Source organism: Engraulis encrasicolus, chromosome 7, assembly GCF_034702125.1.
Source record: "Engraulis encrasicolus isolate BLACKSEA-1 chromosome 7, IST_EnEncr_1.0, whole genome shotgun sequence".
Lineage (NCBI taxonomy): Eukaryota > Metazoa > Chordata > Actinopteri > Clupeiformes > Engraulidae > Engraulis > Engraulis encrasicolus.
The window spans coordinates 40,915,587-40,938,521 of NC_085863.1; the positions used below are offsets into that span (position 1 = coordinate 40,915,587).

A 22,935-nucleotide genomic window follows, 5' to 3' on the forward strand; every position below is an offset into this window, starting at 1 on the left:
ATCATGTGAATTGTTTTTGTTGTTGGAGTGGCTTTGTTAGGACCATGTTAGAACATCTCATTGTTTACTTTGGAGTCAGGACCAGGAGGAAAAACTAAAACTCTGCATATCATGAAGCTCCCATTAGTTTACTTTTAATGCTATCACATCCCAATCGTATTCAGACCTTTACTTTTACTTTTACCTCCTAAAAGTTCATTTCTTCTTAAAAAAGGTGCCAAAATGCTAAAACCAGCCGTGTGGTTGAGTGGGCTCTACACAATATGGTGAGTCAAAATAGCAAACTGCAGTTGGCGGTAAGAAGACCTATTTTATTTAGCACAAAGTGAAGTGACAGCTTCTACTGTATGGAAAGAGTTGGTGTCACAGGAAATGGGGCCCAGGTCATAGCCGTGGTGTGACTAGTTATGGCCATTGCTCAGTTATACAGTCTATAGCAGAGTGGCAGCAGTACAATGATATAATAACCTTTTTAATCTCCCATCGGGTAGGAGATATAGAAGCTTTAGAACCTCAACATCCAAGTTAGGGGTGTAAATAATAATCAAAATGTATCGATGTATCTGCCGGCGATTTAATCGAATTGCATCGTATCGTGGGGCATTCTTAAGTATCGACAATAATCAAATCGCTGGCCCCTGTCCAATGCCCTAGCTCCATAACACAATAGAAGTGGAAAAGTAATTGGAAAATATCGAATTGAATCGTATCGTATCGTGGGGAATTCTTAAGTATAGAAAATAATCGAATCCCGGCTTTAAGAAATCAATACCGTGATGTATCGTCATGGAGGCTGTGATTTACACCCCTAATCCCAGTTTAGAGACAGGACATGTCCTCTGGCCATCAGACTCTTGAACCTGCTGTGACTTCTGCCATCCATGCAAAATAGTATTTTGTATGCACTGTATGCACTTTACTTGGGTATCACTTCAACATGCACTTTATTATGCAATTTAATGTGCAATTTGTTTAAAGAGCATCATTGTCTATTGTCCAATGACAAATGGGCACCCTCTACTGTTTGCTGTCTATCCATATTTATGTGCTCTGCTGTTGCATTTTATGTACCATATTTGATGTTAGGGATGTGCCATAACAAATTCCTATTAACTACTGTACTGTATGACATGGCAGAAAAATTAGTGAATCTTGAATCATGCTTTAGGAATGATGGTGTAGGATAGATGGATCAGGATGGCTCTAGGTATTTGGCTCTAGATGTTTGTGCAAGACATCACACGAAGACAATTGAAAAATAACTACCATTATACTTTGCAAAACATGCATCAAACAATCTCCTTCTCATAAGTATTAGCCAACCTTCATCTGCTATACCATGTCTCCAGCCCATGTACCTTGTACTACCTTCACACTGGTGTTGAAAATGCTCTTTCATTTTGATTTTTGTTCTCAAAACTGAAATAGTCAATAGCGTGGGTGGCAGGTGGAAACTTCAGGTATGTTTGTTTCTTCTTTACAAAACAACCCTTGCACAAAAACCTGCTAGTGACAGCGATTCAGTATACCGGTATGCATGTTAATTACTCCTAAACATTATTACTTATGGTGTGGATGATGATGATAGACCTGGTAATACTAATACAAAGCTAAAACTGAAATGAATATGATCAGTTTGTACTCAATTTGAGCATGAAGGAGGGGGTATATCTCTGAATCCAATGCTGCAACCACTATCCATTCCATTACGTTTCCATGCTTTGTTGGAGTCAATGAGCATGTCATGTTAGCTTATACAAATATCAACACATGCAATCATGTAGTTGTAATGCACTTGGCAGCAAGGTTGAGATGCCGGTCTATGAATGGAGCATGTGGCAATAGGCCCTCATGAAACGTCACAGTGTCTTCCCAGATATACCTTATCTGTGGCAGCAGCATTTCCCCTCCCCTCCCCGCTCCCTTCTCTCTCTCATTCTCTGTCTGTCTGTCTGTCTTTTCCCTTTTTCTGTTACCCACCCCCCTCGTTCTTCTCCTTTTCTATCTAACCCCCGCTCTCTTTCTCTCTCTTATTCTGTCTCTTTCTGTCTTTTCTCCTTTTTCTGTCACCCCACCCCCTCGGCCTTGACCACGTGTGATGATTTGCCACCCAGCCCAGTAGTAAAAAAGGCACCCACAGCTTAACGCGGCCTGACTTGCCTCAGACTGGGTGACAGGCCTCATTACTCAGCAGGAAGAGACATCAGCCAGTGAGAGGACAAAAAGGGTTCTGAGTTGACGCTTTTAAAAAGTAACATTTTGAACAGTATTTCAATAAGCACAAAAGTCATTTACAAGAGGTGCATAGAGTAAGTTTAATACAACAAAAGTAATGTTAATAGTGTTTTTCAAAATTCAGTAGTCATAGTACATATTCCCATGAGTGTGTCTTTTGGTGAAATTCAGCTTCCCAATGGTGATGATGGCATTCATGCAGCCCCTAACTCTGGGTGCATCCCAATATGTGACCTTGCCTCCTCCACTTGTGCTTGTCTCTTCGCCCCACCTCCTGGCCCCTCCTCCGTGGAGAAAACAACAACAGGGACTGTTTTTCATTCACCATACCAATCGCAAACGAGACAAAGACTCTACAATTGAGCTTTTGCAAGATATTGAAATATAATGCTGTTGTCAGTGATGTCATCATGACGAGAAGCGAGTGGAGGAGGCAAGTGGAGGAGGCAAGGTCGCATATTAAGATGCACTCCATGTCTGTCCCACTACCATCCTTGACTGGAAGCATGGGACACTTTTCTTTGTATTACTCACTTGGTTACCATCACACACACGCTTGACACCATCTGAAATATTGTTCAAAATGTTACTTTTCAAAAGGGCTGTACTCATTATTGCTGTGCGCTGTACATTGGCTATACATCCCAATGGGTGTATGCCAAGTACATGTGCTAATGAACAGTATCAAGTCTCACTCTCTCTCTCTGGATGTTGTGAGTACTACTGAGGTTCCTAAAACAAAGTCATTAAAAGGCATGAGGTCTATACACTGTGGAAGGCACTTCACAAACCATGACAAATCTCTCAAATAGATTGGTATCAGTGAGGTGCCAATTAACTTAATGTATAGTACATTTCTCAGGCACATTAATTGGTCAAGTCAGCAGACATGTCCAAATATGGAGAAAAGAGTAATAAGTGTTGGCCAATAAAAAGCACTCTTGCAAGTCGTCAGGCAATGAGGTCAGGAAGTGAACTAGCTGTCCTCTCTGGGAAAGCACATTGGCGAGTGTCTACAGTCAGTGTGAGGCTTTGGTGACATGAGGAAGGTGGGGCTGTGACACAGATGAAGCTTCACGTAGCTCGAGCCTTGTGGTTAAGCGGGCTTCTGCAGTGAGATACATATAGGTGCTTTTGGTATGAGTCAGCAGGGGATGTGAGTATTTTCAGAGCTAAGGTGAGCAGAATTAGTGCGTGCAGCCAGTGGCGGGCTTATGTAACCAGCAGGAGTGGATGGGAGGGGGGTTATGACAATGTAATGTAGCCATAGTTTTTTGGTAAAAATACCTAATTTATTGGGAGCAATGTTTCGATCATTGATCTTAGATGCTCCCAATAAATGAAGTGTTTTGCAAGCAGTGTGCAGATCCTTCCTCCTTCCTTCTACTGTACGCACAAGAAAGACACACACACACATCCAAACACACAGCAGAAATGTGTGTGACTCAACCGAAACGCACAGTATTGGATCTTATGTGGCTATACAGTAAACTTTTGCAAGACTGCGTTTCCACACACGTACACACACGGGGAACAAACTCTGTAACCCAGAATAGAAAACACAGCAGTCACCGTTGCCCACCATGAGGAAACCTCATGAGATGGTGATGACACAGTCCAGGCTTACTTCATCTGGAAGACCTGCCTGGGGAAGTTGCAGACTAGCTAGTTTTAAAACAGGAAGACACAGCACTTGCACACACGCATATAATAGGGGGTGGGGTGGATTAGGCACACGTGTCTTCTCTGGTATAGATTGTGGAAATGTCCTAATGCTTGCTTCCCCAGTGCCATGATGAGCAATACTTGTCCAGTAGCTCTGAAGAACTTCATCACCACACAGCACTGGACAACAACACAGTCTGCCCTTTTAGTGTAGATGCACTGTAAGCCAAGCCTTTTGTGAAAGTAGTCTTCCCTTTTCCTGTCGCCACTGATAACTGCTGTGAAGTCTTCATTTTGTTCACTCAGCAAAGTGCATAATGGCAAAGGGCATAAATTATACCAATAGCTTTGTATGTTGTTTTTTAATTGCCATTCAGAAGTTTCTAATGTACAGCACACACACATTAAATGTAAAAATTAAACCCAAAATATCCCATGGCTATAACTTTGGATATTAATCATCAATAAAATGGAGACTTGACTCAAAGGAAAAGCTTGCCGAGTGATGTCCTTGACCCACAATTCTAAAACGTCTTGCTGATCATGATAACCTAACTAATCTAAGCTCAGATTCACTTATCAAAATCTATTTTTAAACAATGATTGGCATAAAAGTGTGTTTTGTTAATTTAACATTCTAACAAATATGTGCATTAGAAATATAAGTTGTGTTGTCTTTGGACTTAAATGTTATTGTGTGATACTGCAGTTGTGCATGTCAGCATTGTTGCTCCTAGTATAGAAAATGTGATGGTATGGTAATGGAGGAGTTTGACTTAAATTCACAAGGCAAAGTGTGCAATTGTACAGAATTTCTAATTTTGCCATCATCACTCTGTATTTTTGTTGTGCATTGTATGATACTTTCACACAAAAATTAGAACAAGACGGCTTACTGTTTGAAACTGCGAGACAGTCCTGATTGTAGAAGAAAATCATGAACCTGCTGCGTTAACCCTTTATGAAATAAGAAAAACCTAATGACTATTTTATTCTTGCAAACATACACTGTCAAACCTGATATCAGGCGCTGAGCCTGAATACTATCATTCCTGTGCGAGAGCACCAGTATGGAACTGTATGGCACAGTGGGCAGACCGCATGGTGCATCATGAAGAGGCAACAAATATATTTTACTTGCTGTAAGGAGAGCATGTACCTCAGGAGAGACCTGTGAAGTGCTTGGCATGTTGTTTAATTGTAATTCTATTACCATAACTTAAAGCACCTGGAATAGGTTTACAAATGTAACACTCGCAACATTAATCATAACATACTTGGTATGAAATATTAACTACTTTTCAGATTACTGTTGAGTTTGTAGCCATTTGTAATGCAATCCATTTCTAGCTGTAAGGACTTTCTGTGATGTGTGATTGTTTTTCTCCAGCCATCATTAAACTGAGCAACAGCGCCACCCTGTGCTGCTGTTTGACTTCTTGTCTCGAATTTGCAGCAAAAACAATGTATTCCACATAAACCATAACAACTGCAACTCAATTCTTCATTTCCACTTGCATTAAGCAACAGAAATAACATATTGTGCCATCTAGTTGTTGCTCAACATATTCTGGAGTTCCAGTCAATCTGAGTTATTATGTCTCCTCATGTCTCCATGTCAGACAATAAAAGAGGAGGAGTATCCTAAGAACAGCAGAGGGTGTTTGCCACCCTTTGATAAACTAAATAGACAAGATGCTGCATGGGACATTGTAAAAAAAAAAAAACTAAGCTATTTCTGCTCATAATTCTCAATATCCTTTATTAACAAGTCCAAGTGTAGTGACACTTAACTGAGTAAAAATACATCCCTGTTTATTTTGAAAAGAAAAAAAGAAAAATCTCCAACACTCATGATAACGAAACGATGCATTGCATTCTTGTCCACGTTAAGCTGTAACCTGGTAAGCCGTTCACAACAGCTCTATGTCCTCACAGATGTGTCTCTGGACTTGTAGATCACTCCTCTGCTTTTCAGCTCTCTTACCACCCCTGCGGATAAAAAGCATACATACGTCAGATTTGTTTTAACCACAGTTTAAAAAAAATATTTGATGCCTATTTATATCTGAATATGAAGAACATACCTGGGGGCAAACGACCGGTGACCGTGACTGCGTATACTCCAGGCTTGAAGTTACCTGGAAAGAGCCCGAAAGAATGTAGGTCAAATGAGAGTTGACACAGGGTTTCCCTGCAGGGGTGGGGAACCTTTTTAATTCGAGGGGCCACTTCAAATTCATCCGAGGGCTGTAAAAGTCCTCCGAGGCCCCGCCATACTATGAACACAAACCAGGATTTCCCCTGCACTTCAGACCTATATTGAAGGCAGCCACCTTTAAAACAGACCCCACCTTCTCTAGGTCCCCTGAATATAACATAATTGTATTGCAAATGTATTTTTTAAGATTCAATTACAAAATGTGATCTGATGTGAAGCTGCATAACATTAAAATTACATCGGGCCCCGGATAAAACGGCCCTCGAGACATAGGTTCCCCACTCCTGCCCTACATAGACCAGTCCATATGGCACCACAAAACAAAAATAAAACGCACCACAAAATCGACAGCAGCAGCACATACTGTAGGCTACATGTACATAAGGGTACACATACCACTTTCGTTGGTCTGTGGGAAACAATGCTTGACAGAGATGTCTATGCTTCTGTGTAATCATATTCTACATTAGGTCATACTCTTCCATTGCATACTTACTTATCCGCTGCCACTTGGCAACCCAGCTGTCCTCAGGACTCATCATCGCAATTACTCTGAGGGAAGAAGAAAACGTGGGGGAAACGATTGTTGTTGTTAGGAGCCCTCTTTGCACCAAGAGTGCAAACACATATCGCTCTTGTGGGTTTTACAAGACCATGGCCCAAAATATTTTATTCCAGCAAGAAATCAAAACAACATTAAATCATAGTGTTTTCCCAAGAAAGCATGTTGCGCCCACCAAGCTTACCCATCAAAAGACGAACTCGTGCACTCATACACCATCTCACGATTTCCTTTCATCTGTAGGTAGGATTCACAATTGTCGCAGCCATCATACTCGAACTGATCTATCGTCTACAGCAAAAAAGATACGAGTTAATGTTGTGACGGCATACGTTACAATGAACTTCAAGTTTGTTTACAGGTTAGCCGATGAGGTGCTAATTAGCCTTACCTTCACAAGAGAGCACAGTAAACAAGCCCGCTGATGACGCAGATCCTTTGGTACGGTTTCCAAAGCCATTGAAAATACTTTCGGAATATGTATAATCACGTAACTTATGAAATCAGCTTGTTAAAAGAGAGCAAAAGATAGCACATGCAAAACACAAAACCACCACGGCCAAAGCTCTTCTCCTGTTCTGTGTACTCGTGACGTCAATAAGATGCGCCAGCTGTCTTTCAAGACCGCGTTTGTGACTGCCCTCTCAGTGCCTGGTGTAAAATATTGGACAGCTGATCAAGGCTGTGGATAGAGGCCCAATGCAGACATTTATTTTTAAGAACTTAACCCGTTTAAATTGAACAGACTTGAATGCTAACAGAATAGCCTATAATTGTCAAATTATGATACTGTTGCTTTTTGCATCCCCAGGCTCTTTCCTCAGGCAGGCATAGCCTATAGAAGTGTCCCTTCACTAAATCAGAATCTGTAAAATTAAGCCTAATTTGTCACTGTTTTTAGACTATTTAGTTCACAGTCCACCACAAAAATGTGCCTGATTGTCATGAATCACAAGAGACAAGTGTCTTTCCTATAGATTATGAAATGGGAGGCAGGCGCGGTTCTTGCATTGAGGCGTTGCTAGGCAACCGCCTTAGGCCCCCAGCTTAGTCTCCAGCTGTAGGGCCCCCCCTCTGTCCCTTTTGCAAATTTCACATGGGCCTATAGCTGGTAATTGGGCCCCTTTTGACAGTAATTCACAGATTAATGGTGATATTCATAAATAATGAATTTTGTATGTTTAAATTGGAAACAAGAACAACACAATACATTACAAAAAATACAGATTCTGTGCACACCCTCTCTTTCGTGTTAAAATGGACTATTCCATCCTTGCGTGCCATGTGCGCCAGGCGAGTTCCTAAACATTCACACAACCACGTCTTCAGATAAGGAGGATAACAGTCAAGCGCCACACTCAACAAACTCTTCATGGTCAGTAACATCAAGCGGAGCACAAAAAATAGGAAGGCACAAGACGTTTGCAGACAGCGTTTGCTATGTTCAGTGTTGTTAGACTAAACGCAGCGTCACCACTTAAAAGAAACAATTAACACCCATAGAAGAAAACAACAGCCCTAACACCAGCAACCCCCTGATTTTTTTTTGACAATGCTATGAGAAGTTGAGCAAGAAAGGAAAGCAGGCAAGAAAGCAACTGGCGCATAGCGTGGAGTAGGTTACTCGATACTTCGAATAGACTTCTCAGGCGCGCGAGCGCAGGGAGAGTGAAGGCTGTGTTTCTGTTTATCTTGTGCACGCACGTCTTCAAAGGGTTTGTTCGGGCGACAGCTTGACAGAGAGCGCGTCTTTTGGTTTATGTAGTAAATGTCTCCTTGATTAGTTTTTGGAACTTAGGGTGTCTATAACGTCCGCGAAGACAATATCCACGTGAAAAGGCAAGCGCCTACAAACCGCTGTTCTGTCAGAAAAGAGTGTGCACCTGTCGCCTACTCTGTCAATTTCCCACAGCGACATTTAAAAGTCTACCATGATATCCAACATAGCCTACAACAGGCTATGAGAAGTGCAGGCAAGATGGCAACTCGCGCATTGAGCGCGGAATTTGCTACTTCGATTACATGCCACGGGCACGCGAGCGAGGGGAGCGTGAACTGTGTTTCTGTTTAACCTGACTGCACGAGTGTCTCTTCTCAATGGGTCTGTTCAGGCAGGCTTGGGTCAGGGCGACCGTTTGACAGAGAGCGCGCTTTTCGGTTTATTCAGTAAATATCTCCTTGATTAGTTTTGGAAAGTTGTAGGCCTAATGTCTAACATCCACGAGGACAATATCCACCTGAAAACGCCAAATGCCTGCAAACCGCTGTTCTGTCAGAAAAGAGTGTGCACCTGTCGCCTACTCTGTCTACTTCCCACAGCGACATTTAAAAGTCTCCCATGAAATCCAACATCCAACATATAATATGAGAAGTGCAGGCAAGATGGCAACTCGCGCATTGAGCTCCGCGGAATTGGCTACTTCGATTAGATTTCACAGGCACGCGAGGGGGGAGCATGAAGGCTTTTCTGTTTAACCTGACTGCACGCGTGTCTCTTCTCAATGGGTCTGTCAGTGTTCAGGTAGGCTTTGGGTCAAGGCGACCGCTTGACAGAGAGCGCACTTTTCGGTTTATTCAGTATATCTCCTTGATTCGTTTTTGAAAGTTGGGATGTCTGTAACATCCACGAAGACAATATCCACCTGAAAACACCAAATGCCTGCAAACCGCTGTTCTGTCAGAAAACAGTGTCCACCTGTCGCTTATCCTACTGTCTACTCCCCACAGCAGCATTTCAAAATCCTCCATGAAATCCCAAACCAACGTCACTTCAAATAGGTGACAGCAAGCATGGACATATGAAATAACACTTCAGTGAGGGGGGGGAAATCACTCTGCTCTCATATCAAAGTGAAAGTGGGATTACAGAAAATTTCACATTTCAGTTTGTTCAATTTTTGCATGAAAAGTTGCAAATATTCATTGAAATCTGTCCAGAAAGGGTTGTAGCCCAAGATAGCCAGTTTTTTTTTGTAATTATTTTTTTAATGGAAAATCGTGATTTTAAAAAAAAAAAAAAAAGAGAGAGTTTTTGTAAAAAAAATGTGATATGAAATGGGCCGATGGGCCCCCTAGCTACTGTAAATTCGCCTTAGGCCCCCAAATTGCTAAATCCGCCACTGTTCATCACACACCACTGACATGCACTTCCACTTCCTTTATGGTACTTTATTATCATTTTATTTTATATACATATGTATCCTACTTCATTCGTGTATAACTAAACTATTTCATTTTAGTCATTCTCCTATTTTTAGTTGTGATGTAGCCTAGGCCTATTCATTGATGCTTTGTTATAGAGCTATCCCAGAAATATTCTAGAAAGGGGAGATAGGACAGGTACATAGAAATTAACGGTGAAGATTCGTAACGCAAATATGGCGTCTACCCGCACATCTCCCGCCTTTCTGGTAACAAGAGCCAATGTGCCTGCTGAGCTGCGTTGCCAGTGATCCAATCATCTGGCTGCATCGGCGCACGCGAAATTATGCACATGCTCAGTTGTGAAAAGCCGTTGCTCTCGTGCCGTTATGGAACTACTGCGCCTGCGCTCTGTCAAAAAAACCGTGAGAAAAGTGGCTCAAAAAGCTTTATTTTGACTCGTATGACACAACCAAGTAGTCTAGATTGATCAGTTTTTCACGGTCGTTTCAACCATATGGTTTTCACAACCGCTGGGTTCCCCTCCGTCCTATACTCAGTTTCCCCATTCATTTTTCCCATTGACTCTCAGATCTGGTCTACTTAATCGCGAAATAGCACCCCGGAGGCGTCACCAAGATGGCCGCCATATGTCCCCTCTCATTCTAAAATCTCTCTGGCTCTTCAGCGTTGACGTCAACTTGTATGCGGCGTTTGGACTACCGGTTCCCTGGCGATTTTTTACATTGCAAAACGCCATAGAGATTCAGGTTTGGCAAAAATATAAGTTGCACGGCAACAACGAACATTAGCGTGTCCCCGCATCCCTTTCTCATTAGTGGAACGGATCGTATCATCATGTTGGTGTATTCACATGTTAAATCATGACGATTATAATTCAATATTGCTAACCCCTTTCTGATCATTAAAACTTCCGAACTACATACTTTCCTTTGGTTGCCATGGGTACAACCTTCCGCACGTACATGCCGTTAGATACTGGCGCCGTTTCTGTAGTCGCCAAAAGCTTCCGGGTTTAGCATATGGACGCAACATCGTATTTATGTCGAAGTTTGACACAAAATGATCAACCATGTCAGACCTACAGCCTATTTTTAACACCCTCGACAGTTTGCGGGGGTTCGCTAAGCGCGTGCTTGCACTCGGAGCTTATTTGAAATTTAGCCCTATTCATTCCCAATGGAGGCCGGAAGCCGATAGGAACCAGGATGTCCTTAAATGCTAACATGAAAGACTACAATCTACTACATGCTTCCGCTTCCGCTGAAGAACTCTATTAGGCCTACTTTTTCTACTGTTATTTCTCTGTTTTAATGTAAAGTGCCCTTAGGTATCTTGAAAGGCGCTTAAAAATGTATTAGCCTATTATAATTATTATCAATGTTTCAAATTAATGTTTAGGCCTACATAAATACATATTGGGCAACAATTAATTGTGATGATGATCATGAAACTTAAGGGGACCCCTCGCACTCGCAGAGCCTCGCAGAGTCCCAAACAACCACAGACCAGAGAGTGTGGTGTGTCTGTCGGTACCTTACCTGTCGCTTCTGCCTTATCTGTCGCTCTTGTCACCTGATTGGCTGAAATGAACGATCCATGTTTTAGAGGCTGTCCGGGTTATCGCCTGTTCATAAACAATCGTATTTTAAGTTTTCCTGGCAGACTGTTCGTTTTTATTTAAAAACGAAGCACCGTGAAGCAGAACATTAACATTGAAATCGCGTCGCATTCATCCATCTTGATGTACTGAAATGAATTTCGACACAGGCTTGTTATACCCCCTGATTTACTATGTTTACTGCTAAGCTAATGTATCACGTCGTGTAACACACGACTACCGGTACATTAAGTTTATATCGGCCGCGAAATATTTTACATCTGTAAGTTAATACAGTGTACTATTTTACATCTATAACCTATCTATAGCCTACTATTTCCACGATCTGCTTACCTTGATCCCCACAGATACCACGCAAAACGCTAAAATACGAGGGAATGCACTCATTGATATTGCTACTATGACAGACTGAGTGACTGGATTACATTAACTTGCTTTTCGTTTTTTACCTGGTAACAATTATATAATAATTATATTCTCTATAACATATCAAGGTTAAAATGCAACTAAGTAGAAGCTTGCAGTATTGGCAGGCAGTAGCCTATTTGAACAGTCTCAGCCATGCAACTGAGAAGAGGTTTTGCTACACAAAGATTATAAAAGAAAACTACCCCCTTATACACTGCATACCCCTAGACACACAGCATACTTGAATAAAAATAACATTTTGTTAAACAGGTGCATGAGTAAGGGACAGCTCTTCCACATACCCATGTCATTGTAATGGGGGCAGGCGTTTGTTTACATTTCAAAAAAACATCTTCATTTATTCCCAATAACATTCAAAAGGTTATGCAACATCAGCAGACAACTAGCAAACAGACAGTGATACCTTTTGGGATAGTATTTGGATTAGGACTATGTTAAGAAGGTTTTTAATGCAATCAAAGTCTGCCCCATTAGAGTAGCTCAGATCTCAGAAAGAGCTGAGTCAAAAAATGCCAGCATCACCGGGTACTGACAAGTCAAGGGTAGCATGAGCTATACAACAGCATATTGAAATTGGCAGAAGCTATCTTTTAAGAGGCAAATGGTTGAGTAATCCAGTGCCACTTTGATGTTATGGGCATTCTAATTTACCAGAAATCACCAGACATAACCTTACATTCATTTTCAATGTTTTTTGTTGTTGTTGTTTTTCTGGTGGCCCAAAATTGATGCAATGCCGCTGCCCATTGACTTCAATGGTGCGACACCTTCCATTCTAACATACATTGAGACACACTGCCATGCAAAGCAAGTAAGAGTGTGGGGAGATATAATCACAAACAGTAACTACATTCCTGCCCTGATGCATCTGCCAGATGGCAATCTAGCAAAGAACTTGTGCCGAGGGTGCAGTAACACATGGAGAACAATGATGTGATGCAGTATGTGATGGTTTATTAGCAGTTTTGTGGTTGTAGTGTCTTCTACAGGGTTCACAAGAAGTGTAGATTTTGCAGAGGTGTTGGTGACCCATGACTGGTCCTGGATGGTGCACCACCTTCACCGAATCTCCCCTGATGCTGATGAGTTGGACATGCTGGAAATGTCATCTAAAGTTTGGCAAAGAGAGAAGATTAGAGGAGAGTGCGTGCGTGTGTGCGTGTGTGTGTGTTATTAACCCATTTTAGCCTGATGCTGCATACACGATGCATTGTCCAAGGCGCCTGGGTGCATTCCAATATGCAGACTCCTGTCCATTCTCATGCAAGATGATGCAACTAATTTCACGTTTTTATGTGCCTCAGAGGCTGAGCAAGTTAGGTTTTTACCGCCCCTGGCAAAAAGTATGGAATCACCTGTCGTGGAGGATGTTCATTCAGTCATTTTTACTTTTTAGAAGAAATATGGATCACAGAACCGACTCAACACTGAACTCATTTCAAAGGGCAACTGTCTGGCCTTAAGAAACACCAAAAGAAATCATGAAAAGTAATTCCGTTAGTAAGAAAGAGTTACTTTTTTTAGAGCATGCATAGGGGGGAAAAAATATGGAATCACTCAGCTCTGAGGAAAAAAAATATGGAATCATGAAAAACAAACACACAAACAAGCACTTCAAAAACTTTTTCTGGATTTTGGAACAACGTACAGCCTCGGAGTAATAGTATTAATGAGAAAAAAACGGTATCCTTCATCAATTTGGCTTCAAATGTCTCTGATTACAGTGACAGAACATCTTTACAGGTTGGGACCTTGCCATTGACCATTTAAAAGTGATACTGTCCCATTTTTTGAAATAAGCTCATATTACACACCCCCTTGAGTTAAATAACTGACGTTTACCTTTCTCCTGTACTTTCAACCGTTCTTTGAGAATGGCAGTGCAAATTTTACCTCCGAGCTAGCAGTTAACATGGACTCCTATGAGAAAGGATACTTCACTTTTTCTTTATTTATACCTGAATGCTTACACTATTGATTTATAGGGGGTTAAAAACTGTCCTTTGTCTTTTTTTTTTAAAGTGAGAAGTTGGGCTGCATGTGGCGCCCGAGCCTCCAGTTGCCCATCCCTGCTGTACAGTATGCTAACAGAAAGGCTCTCATAGTATTTCAAATAATGGTCTATATAAAAACTGGTTATAATAGGTACAGTGCAGCATAAACAGGGTTGAGGGGGTGGTTTATTTTATTTCGTTGTACCTACCGAGTTGTTTAGCCAATGTCTGTGTGACACGTTCATGCTGCCACCTCCACAGCATCCTCTTCACAACCGCAGGGGCAAAACACCTGAAAACATAATAATGTAATCCTTTTTCAGTCCAAGATATAGACTAGAAAATGAGTGACAGCATCAATTAGATATGCAAGTGTAGTGGACCCCCCCATTTTTGGCTTTTTGTTATTCCCTTATTCTCACTCCCTGTCTTTTTGTTGTCCTGTCAGAAGTTGTCTTTTAGTTTAATTATGCTTTTGCACGTTTTCGCCAATAGATGGCATCATAGGACCAGCAATGAGTGCAGAGACCCTCTCTGGTGCAGTAGCCGGGTCTTTCTCAAATGCAAGGCCAGTGTCCTTCCAAGTGTGTCAGCCTAATTAGTCACGCCCAGTGATTGGATACTTTTTGGTGAACTCTACAGAATATCCAATCACTGGGTATGACTAATAAAGGGTATCCAATCACTGGGCGTGCCTAATTAGGCTGATACACTTGGAAGGACACTGGCCTTGCATTTGAGAAAGACCCAGTGACTTCGGTCACATAAAGCAGTGTTTCCCAACTTTTTTGTCTCATGTACCCCCTGAGCCTTTTCGTTGTGCCATGAGTACCCCCTAACTCATGTTTTACATCACTTTTTCTATTGCAGTGTGACTATACTGCATGTATTTGTTAAAATTAAAATTTTCCAAGTACCCCCTGCAGTGTGCTCGCGTACCCCTAGTGGTACACGTACCCCTGGTTGGGAAACATGGACATAAAGAACGAAACGTGGAAGTGACAGGCTTTGTTATGATACAGAAGTAGGCCAGTGACAATGGCCTCACAATTTGGAGACAGCCCCAACCGGAGGTAGAACAAAACCCAAGAGAAGTCACATTTTGGGTGCTTTTTTTGTTTGGAGGTGCATATGAAAATGTGTAAAATTTTTAGGCTTAGCATTAAAATCACTTTGGCCAAGAATCATTTTCATGTATGGGACACCCTAGAGATGAGGAAAAACATTATTGGGTTTTGTTCTACCTCCGGTTGGGGTATCTCGAAAACGAAGGCCTTTTTGGGTCCATTGTCACTAGCCTAAAGGCAGCGGTGTCAGCTGTTTCAGTTTATGCTGAGGAAAATGTAAATAAACAACGAACTCTACACACTTGAGGACCTTATTCATTAAGTGTGCAACATAAGCATTCACACAATAATGCCACCAGGTCACATTTAAGATTTAATTAGGAGTATTTTGTTATGGATCTTATGTAGTGATAGACTTACCATTTCTTGTTATGGCATATCTGGCCTATTCCCAAGAGAAGGCTGATGTCCCTGTCTGTTGATCTGATTTTGACGTCGGCAAGATGCTTCGTGGTGTCTGGGTTTCAAACCTAGTGGTGAAATGACAAGGGATTTTATGTAAACAAAATGCTTATTTCAGTAAGTGTACATACAGTAAACAGATCTAAGAAGTTCCCAGAGCACCCTACGATAGCTGGCATGGTTGGCACAAAGACCCAAAGAGCAAAATTGTCCCAAGATTGTCTTCCAAACAATTCCTCTCCAAACATTTTCCTTCTGAAATAAACAATGTCCATATCCAATCAAACCTCAGTAGGCAGCTATCTCGTCAGGTCGGCCTTACCATAGACACATCTGTGGCCCGTAAATTTACAATCTCAAACGTCATCGCCATATAAGCCATGGCACAACACAAGCGTTTATTTTTATAATAAACAAGATATCTCGGCACGTTTGCGCTAGTTATCTGAACACTGATTGTTAACGAATATCCGAAATAGTGTAGAGCTAGCTGCCATTTATGTTATGCTAGCTAGGGTCAAGTCATCTCATCCAAACTAGCCACAGTAAGGGCGAAATTACGCTTCAAATGAACGGGAATGACTCAAAACATTAGAAATATATTGTTAGAATGTACCGTATACAATGTTAGTCTGTGAGGTTAAATAGTTTTCTTACATATATATTTTTATATCCCAGTTACGTACCTTATCTTCTGCATGAATCGAGGCCTCCTGTTTCATTGGCACGAATGAACGAAAAATCCTGTCAGGGAGCGGAGCAGTTAACCGCAGCCTTTTGTTTACAGTTGTTACCAGGGCAACGCAGCTAGGACCCCAAAGCGACAGATAAGGCAGAAGCGACAGGTAAGGTACCGACAGTGTCAAGCACCGAAGATTTTGTTATTACTATTAGAACACACATCGCTAAATCAGCCTACTGAGGTAACAAAGTACACCTTCAAAAAGTTCTAATCTATTAAAAACATTCTCTGAATGCCGTATTAGCACTGCCACGAATGGCTACCCGTAGAACGGGAATCATATTGGAATTTTAGGTGCCAACAAGCAGGCGAGAAACATTCCAATTGGTTGACAGGACTCGAGACTTTCAAATGCATCGAAGCCATAACGGTTCGGGAATACTTTCAACGGTTCTGAGAAGACACATCAAAACTCCACATCAGCTCCTTGTAGAATCAGCGATTTTAGGTAAGTTTGTTATTTTGCCAAATAGAAGAAAGTTAACTGTACACGTAGTACGCCTCGGTTGTAACTGATTGTGTAATACATTCACATCTTGATTCTGAATTTATTATATCCAAGTTGTCAGTTACCAGGTTAGCCTTTTATGTCTGCTAGCGGAATTTTCCATTGATTTACCTCAATCTTTGGCTATGCAGCTAATGTTAACCAGCATTAGCATTCTAGGCAGATATTCGCCTCACTGAAATATGAAGTTAGCGCATTCTGGTAAGATTCTCCATTCTGCGGCAAAGGTTTTATACATTATATTTATTTTGCAGTGATCAACTGAACTATGGACTACGAAGAAGATCTCCTAACTATCCCCATTAACCCCAACAATTTCCCCGCGAAGTTATGGCGTTTAGTCAACTGCCCCAAAACTCGTTCCATTAGATGGGATGGTTGTGGGCAAGGTGTGATGATAGATCAGCAGCTCTTTGAAGCAGAGTTGCTGTCCCCGATGAAACCCAACGGCGAGGCGTCTGACCTTTTTAAAACGACAAACTTCACCAGTTTTATTCGTCAACTGAATCTTTATGGGTTCAGGAAAGTGGTGCTCGCGCCAGGTAACGCCGAGCAGCCTGAAGATAAGGAGTTTGCCATGATGGAGGGAGTTCAACACCACTTCCACAACCCGAATTTTAAAAAGGATCACCCAGAACTATTAGTGAATCTCAAGCGATTAACGAGCACAAATAAAGCAAAACTGGAAGCAGGACTGGAAGTGAACTGCAGACCACCAAGTCGCTTCAGAAGGCAGATGGGGAATTCTCCTGAGGACAATGACAGGAGGTTCGAAAAGCAAGGTATGCTTACAAAACATCTGCCTTTGATTTGGGTTATTTGTCTGGTCTCTTAGATAATATTATGTACCATTTTTCTTCTTTCTCAAGCACATTGAGATTGAATGACAATTGTGTATGATAATGTGCTATACAAATACTATTGCTATTGGTTGGTGGTACTGCACTATTATTAAATATCACTGTACTTAATTTCAGTAGTATTTTACCTTTTGTTCTAACTAAAAAAAATGCCACTGTATCCCCTAGAAATTCATTCCTAATACAGTTGTCCGACATTTTGCTCCACAGGGGCAATCTATCCCGGACCAGTCCACCGTGGGGTATCTCGAGATAAAGTTGCGCACCCTTACCATCGCGGCTTAGGTCAACCCAAGGAGTACGACAGAACTCCTATTCCTGCCCGCGGCTGGTTGATGGGTCATGGCGATGCCTCTTCTCCCACTACATTTTACACCGATAAAGGGGTACCCGTGTCAGTCATACGCCGCTTCATGATGGACCCAGCACAGTCCAGCCCCACCACCGTGCATGTCCAACAAGGAGCCCCAAGCGTGTCCATCAATGGGCAAAAGCTGAACGCCTTCCACCCTCACCATCCTCAGTATCGGCCTGGATTTTATTCTGCAGGTAAGCCAGGTAGGCTATGCACCTAGCAGGGACTGCTCATGCCCATTTTAAAAGGCCATACTGTACCAACTACTGGTACATGATTGTTTCTTATACGATCTTTTATGATTCACTGTTTCTTGTTTCAGTTTGTCAGTGCTGCACTCCAGGAAACATGGACAATGAAATGAATTCTGGTGTTCATCAGGCACCCGCATTTCCCCACTATAGCTACTACCAGGTATTATTTGTCTAGCACTATAGTCCTGCCGTTGCTTTCCATCCAGATATGTATGAATAATTGAGTTGAATTATGTTTACTCACTTTTAAATGTGTGAATTACAGCCAAATTACCAAGTGGGCTTCCTACATCCGGGTGGTAACCAGAACCAAGAGTGGCAGAACGCGCAGGAGTCACAGGACACAAAGAAGACCGAGGTCAACCTGGACACGGTCTTCCAAATCGTTGACGAACTTCAGGCCTCCCCGAAGGTCCGTATGGTGAAGCTGGAGACGCCGGAGAAGGATTATGATCCGTCCGAGGAGCCTCATCACGAGGCCACAGTCCACAGTGTGTCTGACCAAGGCTCTTCTCAGTGCGATGCCAGTGGCCCTGTCAACAACGCGGGCGCGCCCATAGCCATGGATTCCACCACGATGACACCCTACGGCCCTGTCCCCGTGGGCGGCATCATCATCTCCGTGCCAGGCAACGTGTCATCGGGCATTGCCATCACTGTGAATGGCAACACCACCAACCTGACCGAGGCTGCATCTGGGGGAAGCGGTGAGCACAGGCTTGCCCTGCCAGGACCAGCACCAGCAGAGTACCCATCTACCAGTGCCAGCCAGGTAAGGGCGATTGGTTTCATGATGGTCTTAGTTGTATGTTAGCTCAAATTGTCATCAGTACACAATAAGGCATCGTATGTGACAGGTATGATAAAATGAGTCTGAAGTTATAGATACATTGTAACTACTCTTACGATACACACTACTGTATTCTTTCAATATCTATTTCTTTTTTATTTGATCTTTCATAATACTTACATTTGAAAACACTACATCAATACACAAAAAACATGTAAAATGTTATATGATATTCAAACACTACTCAAATGGCAGGTTAGGGCTGGACGGTATACCGGTAAAAAAACGTGATAACGGTTTTCCTACACAAGGTTTTTGATAAGAGAAGGGTTTTATTTTAGTTTTTATTCCAAAAAAGTGATTAAAATAGAAATGGAGATTAATTAAAATTCAGGATTTTATCTCACTTTTAAATTTGATTTCAGCCTTTTCTTCAGAAACATTGAGATGTGGGTGAAAACCGCGGCTTTTGAAAAAAAAATAGTGCAGAGAACCGTGATATTAATTTTCATCAAGAAAACCGTGATACACATTTTTTCCAGAACCGTCCAGTCCTATGGCAGGTGTTCCGATGAAACACATTTGATGGCTGTTTATGATTTGAGTAGGAAATTAAAAGGGATCTTAAAATTGAACCAAATTTTCAGCTGAAAAGTGTGATACACTGAGCAGACCAGAATCGACCATCAGACCAAATTGACCATGTATGAAACAGTTTTCTGTGATGATCTGTTTATCCTTAGATGAACCAGAACTGCGAGGCTGTGCAGAGTGTCGAGCCCCATGACAGTGCTGCTGACAATGAGGTGGTCGCCACCATTAACTTCAGCGATCTCGCCACTACGTCCCAAGAGGAAGAGAACTGCAGGAAGCACACCAAGTCACCTGGTGAGACTGTTTTTTATTTTTTAAACTTTCATCCCCTTTGTTTGATTGGATAGTGTGGTATGGTGACAGGAAGTGAGTGAGAGAGAGAGAGAGAGATGGAGGATCGGGCATTGAACCCTTGCCAGAGTCTTTCCGGTTTAACACTATGGTGCCTAAGGTGTTTGAGCCACAGCTAAGACTAGGGCTGCACGATATTAGAAAAATACGCGATACACGATAACATGACTGTATATCGCGATATTGATATTACTCGCGATATTTAATATATACATATATTTTCCACTCTCTACTTGCCATTCTACACTTTATCATGTATGAAACAACTGAGAGCAATGTTTTATTTCCAACATTACTTTTATTCGGAAAAAACATGGCTAATATACAGCATCAACTTAAAATGTTAAACTTAAAAAACCTTTTTAATACCTTTTTTTAACATTTTCACCAAATTGGCTGTTATTAAAAATTAAAAAGTAGGTAGATATAACCAACTTTTGCGATACGTGTATTGCAGGCCGTGATATCGCGATATGATCGATACATTTTCGATATATCATGCAGCCCTAGCTAAGACCAAAGATATTTTCAAGGGTTGTTGTGCCTTTATTGATAGTACAGTGAAGTAGAGACAGAAGGCGAGTGGGAGAGAGGGATTGACTAGTGTTGGGAGAAGATTGGATTCGAACCCAAGACCCCATTAGTGCACTGTACAGCCCCTATATGGTGCAGTGTGGTAGCAGAAGTTTTGAAGTTATTACAAACTAAACATTTGCCCTCATGGATGTACATTTAGTCACATGGTATGTCACTCAATATCTTCAATTGGCAGGCATGATTGATTTTTAAGGACTCATTCAATGCAGATGTACTTCTAGTTGGTGTAATTCAGCGCTTGTGACAACTTATATGGAATATACAGCAAAATGGTCAGTGTTTCTAAAAGTAGCAAAACGTGTGGAATATTGATGGATTTATTTGTCAAAGCACTTTGCAACTGGTACTGATGTTTTTCCATTCAGAATATCAGCTCTAAAACCATTAGAATGTGCCAAATGTGTTCGGTAAACATGTTTCATAAGTATTTGTGAACAGAAAAAAAGATTGCACATCATCTTAGTGATGCTCATACTATTCCATCACAGTGTCTGAGGGGTTATTATTTATATACTCTACAATGAAAATGTTGACCTATATTTATGTGGTCTGTATATTATTCATGGAGATGAAATCAAGTTTTTTACCTCCGCCAAGGAGGTTATGTTTGCGGTTGTGCTGGTTTGTCTGTCTGTTTGTTTGCCTGTCTGTTCGTTTGTGTGTTTGTCAGCAAGATAACTCAAAAACGTATGAACGGATTTGGATTAAACTTGGCGGGGTGGTTGGAAATGACCCAAGGAACAAGTGATTTAATTCTGGTGGTGAGCCGGATCACGAACCAGAACCAGAACTTTTTAAAAGATTCTTTATCATTGCTAGCGTACAAATCTAGACGCCCCCAGTGACCGCAAATTGAACTGCAAGACAGGGCGAATGTTGACATTCCAGTTTCTTTTTTTTTTCTTTTTCGACTTGTATTTGATAGGACAGTGTGAGAGGTGGACAGGAAGCTAATTGGGAGAGAGACGGGGAGGGATCGCAAAGGACCCGGGCCGGGTCAGCCGCATGGCAGGCGAGTGCCCTACTGGTTGGCCACGGCAGGGCCGAGATTCCAGTATCTAACACTGTGCGACCCGGTTCTCGATTCTGATTGGCTGATAGCTGTGGTCAATCGAGCGTAAACCTACACCTTTCACCTGAAGATTCTATGTGCGTCCAAGTTAGACCAAGCGCATCTACGTCGGTAATGAGAATATTTTACAGTTGGGGTAGGGAGTCGGCAAGAAGAGCACATCTTTGCACCATCTGTGGTTGGGGTATCAGCGTGATTGCAAATACATTTAATTCCTGCTGTGTTAATCGCCTCCTCATCAAGTTTTTTGTGTAGAAAGAAAGCGTTCGTATTTCACAGAATATTGACAGTTTAGCTCTCGTAAATTACCGGAGAACTGTGCCGCCACGAGAACAAGGAAGTAGCGAGACGACCAATCACAGCGCCGTTTTCTCTGCGACCTTAGCAACCGTTTGACGTGTAGTCAGGATTTTCATTCACTCCGCTTCGCGCCGCTTCCCCTTGGCCGTTATCAATTGAGCACAACCCACGGCCTCTCGTGGCTTATTGCTTAATTCTAAAGGCCAATTTATACTTATTGGCGCGGACGGTTGCAGAGCCTTTGCAACCATCTGTGCGCGACCATGTTTTTTTGGGGGCATTTATGTCTATTCAGATAGGACCACTGCCCTAAATAAAGGGGACGCCGTACATTCATAAGTGAAGCAACGGCCGAGGGTGGGAGATGAGACCCTTTTTGGGCGGAATGAGGAAGTAGAGTGCCATTTCCCATGGATGGGGAAGGATTGGGACATGACCTCAGGCCTGAATCGAACCCATGTCCACACGTGCCGACACATCGGTTAGTGGAGCATTTTAACAAGCATGTGTATATATGTTTTCTCAACCTCTTTAGATCTGAACATGTTGGTGGAAGTGGCATGCAACCAGGACTCCTGAGGAACCGCCTCTCTTGCCACGGCTGACATTGAATCCCAACCTGCTGTCCATAGTTGCTGCAGTTCTGCACGTTTTCTCAGGTTCCTGTGTTATAAATTCAAACGCCAGTTCAGAGAACATGTCTAATGACATAGAGTATATCTGCTATGGAGACTATGATTTGTTATTTAAGTTTGTTGTTATGGATGATGTTATGTTATTTATTCTTATTTATACATTTTTTGTAGTCAATGCATCTTTATATAGTTACTGTCAACAGTTTTACCAGACACTAATAGTAATATAACTAAACCACAGTAGCCTGTGTTTTTACCCCAAGTAAATCTGCCTTATGAAAAAAAACATTAAAAAAACATAAGCAACAGTAATTTTTAATTTAATTTAATCCTCTTTGACATAATTTATAGACAATGAAGGCTTGCCTTCTGTAAACTGTATTATTTTCTATTGTTTTAAAGCACTGAAAATATATGTTTATTCGGGCACTTCTCTTTCTCTGGTGTTTTTGTGTGTCC

At 41.8% G+C, this 22,935-nt stretch overlaps 2 protein-coding genes and 1 long non-coding RNA gene across 6 annotated transcripts; 1 reads left to right on the forward strand and 2 right to left on the reverse strand.

The window, feature by feature from the left end:
* Positions 1-5,645: 5,645 nt before the first annotated feature.
* supt4h1 (SPT4 homolog, DSIF elongation factor subunit) lies at positions 5,646-7,315 on the reverse strand. Its single transcript, XM_063202543.1, has 5 exons — positions 7,075-7,315; positions 6,868-6,974; positions 6,618-6,673; positions 5,988-6,041; positions 5,646-5,892 (listed from the first exon to the last, which is right to left on the reverse strand). Exons 1-5 carry the CDS (start codon positions 7,141-7,143, stop codon positions 5,825-5,827), a joined length of 354 nt encoding a protein of 117 aa, XP_063058613.1. The 5' UTR covers positions 7,144-7,315; the 3' UTR covers positions 5,646-5,824.
* Positions 7,316-12,827: 5,512 nt separating this feature from the next.
* Positions 12,828-16,268, reverse strand: LOC134452180 (uncharacterized). Of its 2 annotated transcripts, XR_010035389.1 has the most exons (4): positions 16,105-16,268; positions 15,377-15,486; positions 14,099-14,181; positions 12,828-13,004 (listed from the first exon to the last, which is right to left on the reverse strand). It is a non-coding gene; the product is annotated as an uncharacterized LOC134452180 (long non-coding RNA). The 2 variants fall into 2 exon arrangements; XR_010035388.1 differs by having other exon boundaries at positions 15,377-16,268.
* A 259-nt stretch (positions 16,269-16,527) lies between these two features.
* On the forward strand, positions 16,528-22,905 carry hsf5 (heat shock transcription factor family member 5). Of its 3 annotated transcripts, none has more exons than XM_063202544.1 (7): positions 16,528-16,608; positions 16,923-17,450; positions 17,739-18,086; positions 18,206-18,297; positions 18,403-18,909; positions 19,671-19,815; positions 22,377-22,905. In XM_063202544.1, the coding sequence occupies exons 2-7, from the start codon at positions 16,937-16,939 to the stop codon at positions 22,418-22,420; spliced, it is 1,650 nt and encodes a 549-aa protein (XP_063058614.1). In that variant the 5' UTR covers positions 16,528-16,608; positions 16,923-16,936; the 3' UTR covers positions 22,421-22,905. The 3 variants fall into 3 exon arrangements, with proteins under 3 accessions (XP_063058614.1, XP_063058616.1, XP_063058615.1); XM_063202546.1 differs by having other exon boundaries at positions 17,739-18,077; XM_063202545.1 differs by lacking the exon at positions 16,528-16,608 and adding an exon at positions 16,665-16,736.
* The last annotated feature ends 30 nt before the right edge of the window (positions 22,906-22,935 follow it).